Genomic DNA, 18,628 nt, shown 5'->3' on the forward strand with positions numbered 1-18,628 from the left:
CACACAAAGACATGCACTCACACTCACACAAACACACCACCTGTACAGATGAAGTCTTGCACAGAAAAATACAAAAGAAAGAAAGAAAGAAAGAAAGAAAGGAGACAGTCTGTCAGCTGTCTGCTGTCGATATTCATGCACAAACACTTGACGTCTATTAATAAAATCCCATGTAGGAGAGCACAAAGGTGTCACACTTAGGACGCTCTGCTCTCTCGGATTAACGCTGAAGTGGCAGCTATGGGGGTGGATAGCGTTACTCATCAGGTTGCACTGTGACATGCTTATGTGTATTTACCTCTGTACACATAATAAGAACCTGATGATGACTATATTACCCACTTAACTAGAACAGATTATGATCGTGCAGGTCTGAATTCACAGTGGTCTGATAAACATCTGTTCACTGGGATGCTAACAATGAAGACGTGCTACAGAGGTAAACCTAGGCCAATCGTTTTACAAAAAGCCCTACATGGAACAGATACTACTTTGACAATTCAAGCAATATGAATAATCAATTACTTCTACTATTTTATATTGTGTTCTACACAGCTTCATAAAGGTTTAGTCTGTAATAGTCTTTGTACCAGGCTAATCAATCTCACTCAAAACCACTCAATAAAAATGACTTGGAGACATAAATAACTGTACTTTGTGTAAAAGCAAACCGTTTTCATCCAATCATCACCAGAAAATTCACTGGCTGTGAAGGCATTTGTGTCTGTCTGTGCATACGCAATGCAACATTGCACCATTTCCTTTTGACATGTGGTAACTTGATGAGATATAATAACGACGTTCATTTCCTCTTTGCTATCAAGACTGGGTGGAACTTCCTCGTTCTACAACTAAACTTCAGATGGCCATCTTAAAGTCACCCAGCTAGCTACCCAGACTCCAGCAGAAGCACCCTCCGCCTTAGCCTAAGACACACACAAACTTAGTGGGACTTTGGCAGGCAGCTTAATTGTCTTCAATTGCAGAGTAAAACTACTGAGCCCTGGAGCCTACACACACGTACACACACACACACACACACACACACACACACACACACACACACAGCCAAAGTAAGAAACACGCAAGGCAGAAAAACTGAAAAAGAGAAAAAAATAACAAGGGGAAAATGAAAAGAGCCAGCGAGTAGCAAATAGGAGCAAAAGTCAGGTTCAGTGCCCCTTGATCACGAGATTCTAACGAGCCAGGTTTGCCAGCCCCAGTGCCTGTGGAATGTCCTGGGACAGGAAAGAGGCAGTCACATGCACACTAACCCTGTGATAGCATTAGCTAGCCTGTCCGAGGCACTGACAGCACCGAGCTTTCCAGCGAAGCCACGAAATACAGACTCCAGACTCTCTCTCTCACACACACACACACACACACACACACACACACACAAAGAAGAACTCAGCGGGTGACTGCAGAGAAAAGAGGAAACACTTCATGTGGTTTTGTGGCGCAATAATTCACACCACCCAGGGAAGGTTCCTCTAGCATTCTGCTCAGGTGAACACCAACAGAAGTTGCATATTAGCAGCAGGCAACATAATAAATAGCCAAACCGGTTTAAATGAGTCCAGGGCCATGTGTTCAAGAAGGTGCTATCAGAGTCACAAGGAAAACAGCTGCATTCACGGCTGCAAGTCAGGATGACACCCATCAACAGTTTTCAAATGATCCCAAATGAGTAAATAAATAGAGAGACTCCAGCCAGCGACGATCATCACAGTACTGCAAAACCACTCATTTCTAGGATTCAGCTTAGGTAAGAGAGAAGAGGTTGAACAAAAAACAAAATGGTCATCTTTTTAACCTCAGACTGGCACCAATGGAGGTTAAATATTTCCCTGTCAGCTTGCAAAGGATCAGGACTGGGTATAATCACTGTGAGAAACACAGAAGAAGAAGAAAAAAACAGGGAGGCTTCTCATCATCAGTCCCTGTGAACTGATATTACAGGAGTAAAGGTGCAGCTTAACAAACAATCAATACTGACTAAAGGATAAAATGTCAGGGTCAAACCAGTGGCGGACCATAATAACCACCTCTCTCATGCATCATGATAAAGACACATCAAAAAGACATCTAACCCTTGGGACTATAGAACAAAAGATTAAACAGTTCTACCGCTAAACAAGCAATATTGGTGAAAGTGTTTCTCAAAAGGCTCAGCCCAATGAAGTCCATTAATGTCTGTCCTTAGATAAAAGGACCAATCACCTTGAGCAATAGTGGTCCAACCGGCACACAGCAGAACCAGGTTATCCATAGTCTTTCTTAGCTGGATACCTTCACCGCAGACTGAGCACAGAGGGGGCCACCTCATCAACACCTTCCAGTATCCCCCACAGCTCTTTCCACCTGGAATGCCTCCCCCCCCCCCCCAAACACACACACAGCCCAAGATACATGCTGACTGGTGCCAATTTGTGAGCATAGCTTAAGGGGTTTCAGTCCCCAGAATTGACATCTAACAATCTCAACTTTTCTACAATGCAGACACCCACCATTAAGCATCACTACAAACACAGACACATGTGCAGAACTGCTCCACCTGCACATGGCTGAGGCAACACACTGACGCATCGTATCGGTTACCACTGCTGTTGTGACATCTATCTGATGGCCGAGCAGCAGACTCCCAAGTCAATATAATGTGCATGCCAATAACACTGAGTGCTGGTCTTTGGTGATTCTCACAGGCCTGAGTGGCAGAGCGCGTTCAGATTCTCACAAGATCAGGGGTTTATTCCCTTCAGCCCGCTCCCATCAGTCATCCCCTGCCCTGCCGCAAGCTCCCAAGAGGGCTGCCTCTCAGAGCAGGGCTCTAGAGTGCGATCAATTTGGTCGCATATGCGACCTCATTTTTCAAAAGTGCGACTAAAAAAAAATCGGAGGTCGCACCGGTGCGACCAGCTATTCAAGAGAGGAAAAAGTGTCCGCATTGAAACTCTACCTTTGGTTCAATAACAGACACATATTTGGCCAATATCGTGGTTTAAAGAAATCACAGATAGTGAAGGGTGGGACCTCCCCTCTGATTGGCCGTGGCCCAGTGACTGTGTGTACATTTGAAAATGCGTGTGCTGCAGAGAGAGAGAGGTCAGAGACCCGTCAGATAAACAGAGTGGATGTAGTTGCATTACAGTGTGGTCACATAGGCCGAGATAAATGTCCCCTCTCCCCACTGCCTTTCAGCGGCTGGCAGCAGCAAACCGATCAGACGAGCCCGAGAAGATGATCAAGTTTATCGTTGCCTACGATAGGCCTAGTGAAACTTCCCTTCACCAACTTCAGTCCGAAATAATTATTCACCAGAAAAATAGTTTGAACGTAAACCCGACGTACAGGAATGCCACTTGCGCCAAATTTATAGGAGTCATTGCAGATAAAAAGACATCTTAAAATTGCGAACAATGCATACAAGGCCTTCCCGAACGACAGAGATACAGATATCGCCGAAAAGGAGTGCGTCATTGACAGCAGTTACATGCAGGGAGTAACCCGGTTTTCAACAGCAATATTCGTTTTGCGCGTGAGTTGTGTAAACTCATTCCGATGGCATTAATCAATTTAATCCGGTATTTGGTGCAAACCGAATATCGCTGCTACATTTAAAGCCCGAATATTCCCTGCATGTATAACTGTGGTCATTGTGTACGGTGAATTGAATGGACACATTTAGATCGAGCATGGCAAGTCGTTGCAATAGCCTATAATAATAGGCCTACCATTTCGTTACTGCATTAACCATAGTGATGTTCTTATTGAAAATTTAAAAATACTAAAATTAAAAAGTAAATTGCATTGTGGGGCTGTCAAATGATTATTGCAATCATCATTGCAAAATCACATAAAAATCCTCCAGGCTTCATGGAACATCTCTTTAAATTGTGCTCAAATACATTTCTATGGAAGATGCTAGCATGGCGAGCTGGTTTAGCCAAGGCCTAAAGATCATGAAGGATAGTCTGTGAGACATTGAGCATTACATTAAGTTTAAATTTCAGCTAAGTGAAGCACTTAAAGCACCAACACTTCATTAAGTTAAGTTTCATTAAGTTTCTTGTAGAATTGTAAATCATAGTCATAGGACAACCTATAGGACAGTAATTAAGGAAAAAAAAGTGAACCTGCTGCGGTGTTAAATGCGATGTGGTTGAACATGTTGGGTGCACCTAACTTTTGTGCTGGTGCACCTAAGAAAAAAAGTTAGGCGCACCAGTGCAACCAGTGCAAAAAGTTAGTCTAGAGCCCTGTCTCAGAGGCCAAGCCACCTCCTCTGGGCTTTAGAGGTAGATTTCCTACAGAGACATGTTCTCATGTTCTCCAGTGTGCCTAACCTCAGAGACACTAGCAAGGGTGGTGGCACCCATAGATTAGCCAGAGGATACAGCACCAGACAGCGCTCCCTGAATCATCTACATTCAGGGTTAGCTTTGAGGCTAGGCTCTGGACTTTGCAGGCTACAACAGTAGCAGTGTAGCAGTGCAGGAGTCCCCTGAGGTCAGCCCCTGTGGTACCATCAATCACTTTGTCAACCTCCAGTGTCGCATCATTGTTGCTTTGAGGAATCCACTGCGTAATACAAGCATCTGCACGTCAGAAGGTGGAAATGTGAGAAACCATTGTGTCTAACTGCATCACAAAGTCACGTGGAAACAGACATTTCATCACAACTACAACAACTCGTTTGTGTGGTGGTTATGACAATAGACAAAGAGAATATTCAAACAACAGTTAATATTATGCATACCTTGTGTTAGACAGACTGTTTATGGTTTATTTTTTGAGAAAAGGATACAACCTCAAAGCTCCACTCTGAGTCCCTATGGCGAGGATTTTCTGTACAGCGTCAAAAGCCATTGCTGAGGGTTGATAGGGGAAGCCATGGCGCACAGTCTGCAAGGCAAAATAAGGCAATTCAACAGAACTATCACACATATACAAAGCAGAAAAAAGAAAGACTGAATACATTCTAGGTCACCAAGGTTGGCTTAAAAAATAGAATAAAATAAAAAAGTAAATAGTAGATAAACAGGCTTTGAAAATACAGAGATGTAAACCCAAAACAGCATGAACAACAGAAAAGTTTCCTTGAATGCATAACAAACATCATGTTTAGTGTATTAGTAGCCTACACAGGACTGACAATTCATGTCTTTTTGGATATTCTTGTCCAGGAAACATCTTTAGTCTGAAGAACTATCAATGCCATGGACTAAATGATATCTGGATACTTAATTAACTTTATTCCATACATAAAAGGGCAAAGTTAGTTCTTGAGATTGATGACACTGATAGAAGACAATGCTGATTTGTTCTGACATTGAACAGAGAGTCTGGCAATTGCAATTACTCCGATAATGTGCGTCCTTAGAGAATTATTATGCTGCAAATGACTGTCATCATTATGGGAGCATTTAACAGACTGCCTATGTAAACCTTACAAGCACTTGCGTAGGCTGTCGCATGACAACACGAATGTCTTGTTTTTGCGGTTAAATAGCAAACCCTCATCCGCTGTACACCATATAAACTAGCTTTGCATTAGAGGGCCCGTAATAACCTGTAGCATTTTACACCTTTACAAACTGGAAATGCAACATTATCTGGTCTGTGGGAACAAACAATTAAGAGCGCTCTTATGGGAGTGAAGTCCAGAAGCTCACAAGGTAGCTTTGAGTATATGATGACAAGTCACTTCAGCCGAATGGAAATGGGACTCCCCGTCACCTTAGGTCTGCCTGGGAAGCTGGTTTAATAAGATTTTACTGCTGCTAGCTAGTTAGCTATTTAGCGGAATAGCATTAACACAATCCTGCCCTCTGATGCAATATAAGCAACTGATGTGAGTGACGTTAGCCTGACTAGCTAACTTAAATTTGCATAGAAATTATGAACCATAATACAGATTTACTATAAAAATACTTTTTACAGTAGCCAATGTTGCAAGTCCCATCCAATGACAACCAAATTAGCCAACCTCTGCTAATGCCGTTGAATGAATACGCAACATTTCTATCAGGTCACTTTTCGTATTTGCTAACGTTAGTCAACGCGACTTGCCAGCCAAGTCTATGGCATAGGCTACTATGACAGTAGGTAGCTAGCTATGTATTTTGCTAATGCTTACCAACACATTGGGAAACACAGAATAAGCCTCTTATCTGACTGATTTCACACCCTCTTGGTCACTGGGACCAACCTGCCTATCCACACAAAACGAAATTAATGTATGTGGCGGAGACGTCATTTGCGCGATTGCTACGTGTGTTTCAATTTTATTCTAACTGCATGGATCGGATACATCGGAACACTCGGTCTCCAAAGTGTGATATTGGGCCGCTGGGGTGCCATTTGCTCGTGGTCAACCCCTGCGACCCCCCGCGTGATAAGAACCCACCTTGCAGAGCTGGAAATGCTCCGACTGCAGGTTCTCCTGAATTGTGTCATTTTCCCTGTTTCCCGGTTGAGGTGATGCGGAGGAGGAGGATGACACGTTCGTCAAACCATCTAGCACCTTTCTGATATTAAACTTCTTCATTTTTCCCCCAATACAGACGAGGATCGCGACAAGTACTGGACCAAATGAGCAACCATAAATGGATAAGCGAGATGGCAACAGCCACACAATCGCAGTCTTCTACCAAGCTATATTGCTCTGTAAATCTCACATGTCAGGGGGTGTTGTCACGGCACACTCCATGTCAAAATATACCCAAAAACAAGTTTCCCTCTTTGACAACGGGTGCGTTCTTCATCCGATACTACTCCTCATCCATAGAAAAGATGCTATTGACAGCGTAATCCAAGCCGATTTAGTCAATCTCACCCCCTCTCTGTAACCCCCTCTCTTCCCACAACCAACACGGAAACGCAGAGCTGCAGCCAGCCAGCCGGAGTCTTGCCGGAGCGGCACCCGGATGTAAGATAGGGGCGCTAGAACTCCTGTTCTGCTACCAGTTCTGGGATAATACACAATTCAATAACTTTATCCCTGTTCATAATGGTCCACTTTACTAATAGCACTGAATCACACACATATATTTTGTACAAAAAAGTAGGCTATAAATAAGTATTCAGACATATTCAGACGCTGCATGGACCCATCCCTCAATCTGGAGGCTACAACCTATGAGGCAGAATGAACCTATGAAGCTTCTGTTTTAGCCTCTGATATGTGAACTGAACATAATTATGTGCATGTCTACCGGATTTATATTAGAGTGCAACTATTGAGGTCATTACATAATTGTAGTGCATTGAATATTCCTCTCGGTCTTGCTTTCAGGAAGAGAACCCAGCCCTACATCAGAAAGACAATGGGTGCATTCCCAGTAGATCAGCTGGTCTTTCTAGTGGGGCATCCAGGGACGCATTATAATGTGTAAGTGGGTCGTTGTCAGCACACCTACTTTGTTTCTCTATCTCATTCTCTCTCCCTCTCTCTCTCTCTCTGTCTCACACACACACACACACACACACACAGTGATTGAGGCGGAGTTCGAAAGATGACACCCTCTCCACTTTTAGCCCTGTATCACTCACAGAGTGTACTGTAAACAGAGTGCAACATAACTTTTGCTCCTCAATCGAATCAGTCATACTGATTTCTGCTAACTGTGAGTGACCATATTGCAGCATTACAATACACACCGCAAAAATAGAATCAGACCACTGTTTGTATCTGGTCGAAAGTTGAGGTAGCAGAATTTCCATATTTCATCTTAATAGGCTACATTCTTCAGCTGGTGGTTCTTTTCTTCTCTACATCACAGGGGGTTCTGTTCACTTCTGCATCACAGTTCTGTTCATGGAAGGAATTCCCAGAACATGTCAATGCTTTTCTTTTATGTAAACATACAACATGCTATAGACCTTGAAAAAAAAGGGACTTAGGCCTACACTGTTACAGCTTGCCATTTCAATCAAGTCTTGATTTCCCTTGTTACACTCATTGCAATGTGACAGTATATGATAGTTGCAGCAATATTGTGGCCAGGAATTTTAGCAAAAAGGTCAGCTTTAGGGTAGCTGATCAATTTGTGTAGCTCTGAGTTTCCAGTTTATTTTCCAGATACCACTAGATGGCAGTGCCTGAATGAGCAGGTTGTCAGGCAGCTGCATCAAACAGAAGTCATTCAGCGGATGGATTGCAAGAGAGAATGGCTCCATTGAGAGGCAGGGAGCTGAGCAGTGTCTGATTAAAGGCTTCACCGCTGATCTGAGGGCTCCTCTTACCTCCTCTCCTCCACCTCCTACCTATCTTCTCAGTTCTTCACCCCCACCACACACACACACACACACACACACACACACAACCCCCCCCCCCCCCCATGCTGCTGCAGAGCCACTCCTCTCCTCCCCTCCGCCTGCCTCTCCACCTCCGCCATCTGCTCGTGCAAAACACACACGGAGCCGGCCACCACACGTCTCGCCGGACCCGGATGAGGGCTGGCATGGTGCTTGTGCCCGGGCCACTCGGTGCCATATGTAACCCCCCACACACACTCCTGCCGGTCTCGGCAGAGAGAGGAGCTCGCAGCTCGCCCGGGCAGCCTGTAGAGTCCAGCCTCCGAGTTAGCAAGGCTCCACGTTGCTCATCAGCACCTCTATTTTGGTCTGTTTTCACATAGTAACGCTACAGACTTTGTGACGGCATCCTGACGATATCTGAGGCCATTTTTATACACTGTGACGCGCCATCTTGGCAACTGACTTGTGCCTTTTGTGAGATGCTCAAAAGCATATTATGTATTAAATTATATGTCATGTGTGAACAATAGACATGGACCTGCTCCTGGAATTGTAAACATGTCATTCACAGTATAACAACTGATTTAATCTAGTAGGATGATTATCTGTCAAAACCCTGTCATCCAATTATAGTAAATAGTGGTGGCTGTTGTGTGCCTGTCCCGCTAGTTAAGAGCTGACCCATGTCTAGATGGCAGTATTGCTTCACAAACAGCTTCATTCTGTCTCCTCTATGAACTCAGCTCTATGATTTATGTATGTGCTTCATAATGTATGGACAGCACTAACATGTGAACAAACAGTACGTTCTGCATGAATCATAGGAACATCACATTGTGACACACATTTGAATATCATTTTTACTGACTTTACTTCATTTGCCCATTTAATTAACATCTATGATATTACAGATATTCACATTAAGGACATGAATATGACACCACGGCATCTTTACGGTATATCCAGGCATACAGGGCACTGATGATGGTTTTAATGGTTCATGTACTGAATCTGATTACTTTTGGCAGCAAATCCTATTGGTGATTGTTTAAAAGATCAGGGTTTACTGGAAAACTTCATTCTCCAGTGTCTCTCTCTCTCTCTCTCTCTCTCTCTCTCTCTCTCTCTCTCAAGCCCTGGTTACGTTAAGCACTGCCCGCAATCCAACCTAGACCTGCTTTTATCCAGGGCAAGGACCCATATATAGCAGCCCAAGCTTTCCTCCATCAGTTCAGTTCCTGTGGAACGCACATCAGCCATTTAGACAGGACATGCAGTAGTACTCTTCTTCCTGCTGCCTGGACTACTGAGGTACCACATTTATTATGCATCCCTGAGATTAGCACATGTCCCTGTACGTCTTTTGTCACACAAAATGATACTTTGTCTGATCATAATTTCTCCAGTAAATAAAGCGTCAATGGCCATGAGTCATGAATGTATTACCGAGGGGCTGAGGATTTGTAAACGAACCATTTTGGCAAGTAGGATACCATAAGCAGTATGTAGAACACATCCCCAGACACAGCAAGGACACTGGAAAGTAAGACTACAGGACAGCAAAGAACAGATGGGTGGACAAAAATATCCCCTCTCTGATATACACCATGTCAGCACAACAAAGCCACAAGCCTCCACTTCAACAACAGCTAAATTTTAAAAACAACAACAACAACCATTGTTTACCCAAATCATGTTTGAAATGTGAGGGTGATGTGTTTCTGCGAGTCCGCTGATGGGACAACAGAGTTATTTCCCTCACACACACTGCTCTCACACTGAAAGATATATATGCTCTATGGGCAGTGAGCTGTTGTTTTTAGAAGCAGCTGTGCCAAATAAATCTGAGATTCTGCTTTTTTGAGGGCTCATTCCCCAAGAAAGCCCTACTTTTTATAGTGAATACATGCTCTGGCACACTTGCTTGGCATAGCGCACACCAGTATAAGATAATGTTTCATTTGGCAGGCAGGTATTCGGAAAGAATATCTGCCGCATTCGCTCAGGCAGCCCTCAATTTGGCAGCGAGGGGAGAAGCTTCAAACTCTACCCAGCCCCATGCTGGGTTCAGACCTTTGAGTTCATGTCTGGTTTTGACAACTTTAAGCCAAATTAGCACCACGCTTGGGAAGATATCCCTCCAGCCTCCCCATTCGTTTCAACTCACTTCAGGGCTCAATATTCACGTATAATGGAATTGAACCATTAAATGCACAACGTGAGAAATCTGGTTGAATTTCTAAAAATATGCAATGATTCAGCTTATTTAAAATACATTTCTAATTAGATTTTCAGGGACAATCTTTGAAGCATTTTGATGTGCACAGATCCCTATTAAACAAGATAAATTTAGTATTTCTAAACAGACTGCTAATAACTGTTTTCCATTTAATTATTAGTGCATGGACAGCAATTAAGAGCCCCTTTGTGTCTCATCAGACATAGCAAAGCTGAGTCATAGAGCAGGTGAGTCATCATCACTCATGTTGTGGAAGTGTGTGAAGGCACTCCAGCTCCTCTCTCTGATGAGCAGACCCCTCTCTTCTGGGGAGTGTGTGAACATCCTCCATCTTCTCTCTCTCTCTTCCTCTCTCTTTCTCTGTTTGTTTTTTTCAAGTGTCTTCAGTCATTTATAGGTTTTGAGCACGTAAGCCAGCATTAGAGTCTGTGAGTGCACCCTTAGTCTCTCTCTCTCTCTCTGTGTATCTCTACCCCATTGTCATTAAATATACTACTACTTCTTTTCAGTGTCTGTAATGTTACACCTCTCTGTGTGGAACATCTGTCTGATCTCTGATCCTTTTCTGTAACTTCTCCCACATTATGTTGCTCCATCACCTCAACTCTCTAGTAGGCACAGCTCCACTCAATACAAAAATAATAACAAGAATTCATTCAAGAATTCAGAACTTAATTAGAGAGTCTTATTCCTATGGACATTTAGCATTTGTATGCTTTGCTATTAGCTTAACTGTTTTCTGTTTTCATTAGCAGATGAAAGATTTCTGGTAAGAGAGTGTCAGAACAAGCCTACCGTGTACTACCGTTCAAAGGTTTAGGGTCAGTTATGTCCTTGTTTTCATCATTAATGTTGTAAATGACTGTTGTAAAAAGAAATGGCTGATTTTTAATGCATATCTACATTGCCCATTATCAGCAACCATTCATCCAATGTTCCAAAGGCATATTCTGTTTACTAATTTGATATCATTTCAAAAGGCTAACTGCAGAAAACATTGGAGAACCATTTTGCAATTATGTAAGCACATAATGTAATCTGAAAACTGCTGCCCTGATAAAAAAAAAAACAATGTAATTCTGTCTATAATGGAGTGGAATGGAAATTTCTAAGTGACCCCAAACTTTTGAACGGCAGTGTAGGAGAAACTAGTCCTATGGACACTTAGCATTTATATGCTTTGCTATTAGCCTAACTGTTTTCTGTTTTCATTAGCAGATGAATGATTTCTAGGTACAGAGAGAGTGTCAGAACAAGCCCATTCAGGTAGGTGCCGGGCACTCCTGTCTACCCCCTCTGGAGTCCCTAGGCAGGACTGGACTGTCCACACCTGTCCACTGTAAGAGCCAGATGGCTGGGAGCAGTGTGTGTGAGGCCCCCTGAGAGCAGACAGCATAAGCTCGGCACACTACTCTGAAATGATGAGATTCCCCTCTTCTGTGTGGAAGAATGGCATGGTGGCCGACACACAGCGGTAGGCTTTAGAGAGTATTGCTTGTTGTGTCTGGTGCTGCTGGTCTGTTTCTCTCAGGAGCTTGTTTTCATTGAAGTATAGCCTGGAACCTCTCAGCAGAGGACCGTCAACAAATCAGCGGGATATGAGGAGTGGTTTATGTGTTCTGTGTTGACAAAAAAAAGGACTGTTTACATAAAGATCACCTGGCTTTACTTGAAAAGGTATAAGAATGGAAGCCACATAGGGAGCTGTTTCAACATTTGTGGAAAAGATCTTGTTGCTCTTCCTCCTCTATGGTACAGTGCATTTTCTACATCCTGAAACACCAGATAATTGCTTTCTGTGTCATTCTGGAGTATGTCCATGCTACGGCCGCGACTCAAACTAATCCCTATCGGGAGACTTCCCAGTTCATAATGAATGCAGTAAACAGTTGTGGCATGGCTCAAGTCTCCACGGGCAGCATGCAGATCAAGCTCAACATAAGCAATGACCAGGGATGAGACATTACTCAGTAAAAGAGAGCCCATCTTTTACCAATGCTCTCCCTGGCTCCTCGGACAGGAAATCGAGCTCCTCCCAGCTCCGCCCCGACTGATAAACGATTCCAAGGCTTCAGTGTTCAATATGGCACAGACCTCTGGGGGGCCAGAGAGCTTGGTGCAACTCCAAGCGCTTCCTCCAGAAAGCATCCCCCAAAACTGGGTCAAGATATGTACTATTACACAGAGTCTGCGGTATAAACAGTTTCCTGTTGGTCTCACAGCAGGGCTGTGAGAAACGATGCCTCTGTTTTCAGAAAATATTTTTTTTTTCTTTCGAAAACATGGTGACTTGTGTTCTCATGAAAACATCTATTTTCTGCCTTTTTAGATCTTTTAGATAACAAGGAATTATGGAAGAACATGTTTGCAAGTGTGTGCATGCATGTGTATGTTTGTGAGTATGTGTGTGTGTGTGTTCCTTTATGTGTTTTCTTTCACTCAAGATCATGAAAAATGTAACCACCCCCCTCACCTACTCAATCAAAACAACTATGCCCTTCAGTGACCTTCAATGTCACCTTAAGACAGATAAACCTAAGACTGGCTGTGAGTTTGTTTGAAGTCGTGTGCTGCTTCTAACAAATTAATCCCCCCTCAGCCAAATTCGCGGTGACAGTGAGGATTCACCTGAGAATCAAAGTCCTCTGAGCGTCTAAGAGTGTGGGGACACGCATCCCCTCACCTGCTCCTCTTAAACAAAAAAACCCCTCCCATTTATATTCCCTGGTGGCACGACACCAATGCAAATGACTTCCGCTCACCAAACTTGGGAGGCGAAAAACTTTTTAGATTAGCCACTGCTCGGCTTGCCGAGTCGAGATCATATTAGCGAATGCTCGGTGGCTCCTGCATGCATTAGGATAATACTGAAGGGGAGCGGCTGCATCAAGCCGCCACAGAGACCTGATGGCATATTTATGATTGGCTGCTGCGAGGCTCCCGGCAAGTCACAGACTGGTGACTTGCACGCGCTCGGAAGGAGATGTTCACTTTGGTCCCCTTCTCTCTGTCTGCTCGCAGCTAACTCTGTCTGACAAAAGGTGCACGGCAAACGATGTCAATGCTGGCCCACGGGGAGGGGATGAATTTCAGTGGGAAAAAAAACAATGGAGTGGAGACAGAGAGAAAAGAAGAGAAGATGTTTCTGTTGTCAGGGAGTGAATGCGGGATGCTGAGGTTGGTGGGAGGGAAGCAGAGTGTGTTATGGGGTGGGGATGGGTGGCTGGTGGATGGGGGAAGGTGTGCATTACTTGTTAGTGTGTCAGCACTGCTCACAGTGAGCTTCCTGCCATGCTGCTTTGTTTATTAGTCTGGAAGCTGTTGTGTGGATTAAGATGAATGGGGGGTATACTCCCTCTGAGTTTTTGTGTATGTATGTGTGTGTGAGAGAGAGACAGACAGAGAGAGAGAGAGTGTGTGTGTGTTTGTGTTCATATGTGTGTGAGTCTATGTGTGTGCGTTTGTGTGTGTGTCCATGTATATATATGTGTGTGTGTGTGTGTGTGTGTTTGTGTGTGTGTGTGTGTGCGTGTGCATGTGCGTGTGCGTGTGCGTGTGTGTATGTGTGTGTGTCTGTGTCTGTGTGTATGTCTGTGTGTTTGTGCGTATGTGTCTGTGGACATGCTGTGTATGTACGTCCATTGGGGTAATCAACAGCGAGGTGTTTATTAGAAACCCTGCACAGCCAGAACGCAGCAGTTGCCAGGACGATGATGTGAGGTAAAACATTTCACTTAGGACCCAGCACCTCGCAGTCACGTGACTGCACATTAGCCCACCCAACAGGGGCCATCGGGAGAACACAACATTAGAATACATGTTTATGCAGACTGATTTTCATACGGTTGCTCAGGCAAGAGCCTCCCCATGCCTTTCACACACAAATGCCAGGTGCAATTTTAACATCCCTTGTGTTGCATTTGAGTTGCAAAAATGTCTCTCGTTATTTTTCATAATTATGACTTAATAATATGACCATGACTGGCCTAAATGGGTCAAACGTCCACAGTAGACTGTTCATAATAAATGGTCTTCCCTTGTCTCTGTCTGTTCTGGTGTATAGCACCTACTCCAGCCTCTGTCTCTGTGCCTCATCCCTCTCCTCACTTTGCTCGTCCTGTCAGATACGGGTGAGCACACCGACTCCAGCGGCTCCATCAACGCCCTGAGACTCAGACGCCAGTGGAGAGCATGAAACGGTTAAAACGCTAACAGAGTGTTCTGGCTCTGCTTCGGCGGTTCTTCTCTCCCTCTCTCTCTTTCTCTCTCTCCCACTGATGAAAGCGCGGTGGCTAATACAAAGCATCAGTTTCACATCCTTACGGCGGCTGAACCCTGTTCCTATTCACCTCTTCCTCCTCCTCCTCCTCCTCCTCCTCCTCTTCTCCCCCTCAAAGCCAGCGCCCCGAAGTGTGATTCATTTATGAACTCTGAGCGGCCATCGCGCCTCTGAACTGTCAAAGCACTCTCTGCAATCGACACGGAGGAGAGAAAAAAAAAGAGGGGGGGGGGGGGAGGGGGTGATGGCGGGCGATGGGGAGAGAGGGGGGTAGAAAGAGAGAACTTGCCTAAGATAAAAGCACTCTGTCATCCCTCTTTCTTGCCGCACTGTGAGAGAGAGGAGTGAGGAGGGGATGAGCCGTTTTCGTTTGAGAGGCCATGAATATTCCACGCTATTGTCTGCCATGCCCGCAAGGTGTGCGCTGTCAACACAAAGGCAGAGGTGCACTCAACACAGACCTGGAGGAGACACGACGGGGTGGGTGTGTGGGTGGGAGGGTGTGTGTGGCGCGAGGTGGCGGTGGAGGGTGAGATAGAGGTGCAGAGGACCCAGACAGTGGCGGCCAGGACACTGCCGTCACATTTCAACCAATTCCCATTTTATTTCACTCAAGTGTTTCCTGTTCTTCCTGCTCACTCCTCTATCTCTCTCTCTCTCTCTCTCTCTCTCTCTCTCTCTCCCTATCTCTTTCTCCTCCTCATTTTCCTCCTCCTATAATGTCAGTGTGTTGCATTCATTGTCATTCATGAAAAATTCACTTTTTGTTTCTCAGCTGAGGGTTCCCAGCTGAGGTGGTGGGAAATCTCGGCGCTAAATAATGAATGGAGGAATATTTCTGCTTTATTATCTTCTGGAAAGTAGCAAATGAGATGATGTCGACAAAATAGACACTACTGTACAACCATGTAGAACCATACAACCATGAAGGATTAAGGAAAAGGGTCTGGATATTCTTAATTGTGCCGGTAAACCACAGCTACCAGTATACAGCCAATTGTCGGTGGATTCCACATGTAACATGTTCACCATATTTTAACAGTTTTTCCTATCATCACAGGCTGTGATGCACTTCCTCTCTAAAGTATATGCACTGTTGTTGGTCGAGGGTCGAGGGGAAACGGTTCTCTGTTTGGACAGGACTGTTTTCCACCGAGCTGTCACCTCCTGTTAGCGTCACATGTCCAACCCTCGGCAGCAGGGTCACCAGTGACCCTCGGGGACGCCAGCGCCGCAATCAATATCCTCCGGGCTTCCCTATAGGCACAGGACCGTTACGGTCACCTGAGTAGTTAAAGGGAACATCTGACCGTGTCTTGACCGTGTCCTGAGTGAGCAAAAGTCATCCCCCTCTGTGCCTTGCTGAAGGATCCCATGGAGGAGGAACAGACATAGTAGTGATGAAACTTCACTCACTCCACTCCTAACAAAAACTACGGGTCCGTAATCATCTGACTATGTAATGAAACGCTGTCAGTTACGTAAGGAGTTATCATTATGATGATCATATTCCACTGTCTCCAGTGGTTATTTGTGAGGAGGGTGGTCTGCAGGTCAAGCTAGCGGCTTCGCACGAGAGGCACAGCAGTTCCTCTGATGTGTGGGCTCCTGTTGTGGTCTCACAGTAAGGAAGTTGACCCATGGGGAGGCGGCGGTGTTGTGGGTGCTAGCAATGCCGGGCACAGTACTTGCAGTGTTAATCATGTGTCACGACTAAGAGACAAACCCCAGGCCCTCACCACCAACACCCCCCCCCCCCCCCCCCCCCCGTTCACTATACTCTCTTCCCACACAAAGGCACCGCCGGCAGGGACAGCCTGTGCCAGTAAAGAGCCTTGTCCTGTCTTGGACAAACAGGATGAAGCTGTTTCTCCCCGGCAGTCACAGAGCTGCCACTGGCCTTCCTCCACTCGGCTTTTCCTGTTCCTCCCTCCACCTCAGATCTCACCATGTCTGTTTTCATAGCAGTCATGGGGAAACACTGGCTTTGGCTGCACAGTGGCGCACACTGTCAACTCGGGACACTGTCCTGAATAGACTTGACCTTGAAGGACAAAACACAAATAGCAGTGTTTCTTTTAAAAAAAAAACTTTACTTTGTATTCAAGTGTTTGGTAATGAGATGAAGCTATTATTAATGCAATTCTTTCCGGCAGGAATTGACAGCACATTCTTACAGTATTTCAGGCACCCCTTTCCAAGTGCATGTATATTTCAGGATTCAAGACAGAGCGCATGAAGACACACACACGCACACACATACACACACGCACACACACGCACACAGACACTCTCATTAAGTAATCATGACGTTTACCACAAGCCTTCCCAACCAATCACACTCCAGGAGTAGGGTCACTCCGCCCGTGTGTGTGCATATGTCTTCCCCAGTAAAGGCATCTCCTCTCGCACATGGCTCACTGAAATGGGTACATTAGTCTTCATTACACATTTACTGTCCCCGATAGCTTATCCTGTCTAAGGATCCCGACTAAAACTTCTGGAATTAGTGCATATTTTTATGAGCTCATTTATATCTGTGTGGCAGACACTGAAACGCACAACTACACAACGCCTCTGTCTGCCATCAAACACACACACACACACACACACACACACACACACACACACACACACACAAACACACAAAACTTCAGTACCGGAGCTAATTGGCGGAGAGAATCCTAATCAAAAAGCCCAAACATGCTTTCTTACGATACCTTCTGAGAAGGGAGGAAAAACAGTGGGTGTGTTTCCATGGAAACTGTCCAAGAGAGAGGAGAGGTGACAGTGGAGAGAATGTGCCGGACACAGTCTTGGTAACTCTAACACCAACACATATCATCACCAGCCTGAGTTCACTCCGGTCCCCACAAACACACAAAGTCTGCAATCTCTCATATCTCCAGTGAAACAGATCTACCGACTTAGCAGGGCAAGGCGACTGGCCCAGCAGGTAACCAAAGCCTCACCTGAAGAAAGGTATCGGGAACACCAGGTCAAGGACATGCGATGATGAAAGTGCATCAAATACATTGTGACACCAAGTGAAGCGTGACTTTTCTGGTACAAAATGGAATTTCTTAACACGCCTGCATGACTTGCACCATTTGAAGGCCTATTTACCTGCTCTGACCCAACAAATGTTCCCTTTTGATTTGTTTTCTTGCCAAAGAGAAATGCAAAAAGTGAAAAATTAAAAATGTGACTTCAAGACTTTTTTTTTCAAAAAGGCATTGATGTTGCCCTCCTGGGATCCATGATTTTGAAACAGCTGTCTGATCAAATACTGAAGCAATAAAGCTTGAGAACAAAGACTTACATTCTTTTGGGGTCATCTGGTTTAAAGTCCTATACCAGTGCACTGTTGTTAATCACAATGAATGTTATCAGGACAGTTGCATTCATATAAATGCAGCCGAGCCACCCTGCTTTCGCACATACGGGGAGATCATTACAAATCCTGTCACATTTGATTTTCTTCCTAATGCATCACAAGAACATCTGGCCTCCGGTGCCGTAATAGCACTGTGATGAAATATGTCTGCATGTGTCTTTCCCAGGCTTAATAACCGACGGCACGTAGAGATTACTGCTACACGGTTAAGGGGCTTCGCTACATGCCACAATGCTCCGTGACTACAATTACAGCTGGCAATTACCAGTTTACGCTGTGCTTAAATTGGTCTGTTTAAAGTCGACTAAGCACTGTTCCATTATGTGTGTAGTCATTGGAGAAATGTAGCTGAATTGCGCAGAGATTCGGCCTCAGCACCACTGTTGCACTCAATTGCATATAGTCTCGGCATTTCGTATAGTCTCGGCATTCGTATGGTTCTGCAGATGCT

The 18,628-nt window shown here is 44.8% G+C and overlaps 1 protein-coding gene across 12 annotated transcripts in view; it reads right to left on the reverse strand.

The window, feature by feature from the left end:
• stxbp5b (syntaxin binding protein 5b (tomosyn)) overlaps positions 1–6,903 on the reverse strand; it is a 41,491-nt gene extending 34,588 nt beyond the window's left edge. For 7 of the 12 annotated variants that reach the window (XM_042072926.1, XM_042072925.1, XM_042072918.1 and 4 more), the window contains exons 1-2: positions 6,410–6,902; positions 4,808–4,905 (exon numbers count right to left, since the gene is read on the reverse strand). In XM_042072926.1, the coding sequence (XP_041928860.1) occupies positions 4,808–4,905; positions 6,410–6,550 (239 nt within the window). In that variant the 5' untranslated portion in view covers positions 6,551–6,902. Of the gene's footprint in view, positions 1–4,807; positions 4,906–5,615; positions 5,686–6,139; positions 6,282–6,409 lie in introns of those variants that run through there. The other 5 variants (XM_042072917.1, XM_042072916.1, XM_042072927.1 and 2 more) reach the window with 3 other exon arrangements.
• Positions 6,904–18,628: the final 11,725 nt, after the last annotated feature.

The sequence above is a fragment of the Alosa sapidissima genome, chromosome 19, assembly GCF_018492685.1.
Source record: "Alosa sapidissima isolate fAloSap1 chromosome 19, fAloSap1.pri, whole genome shotgun sequence".
Taxonomy (NCBI): Eukaryota; Metazoa; Chordata; class Actinopteri; order Clupeiformes; family Clupeidae; genus Alosa; species Alosa sapidissima.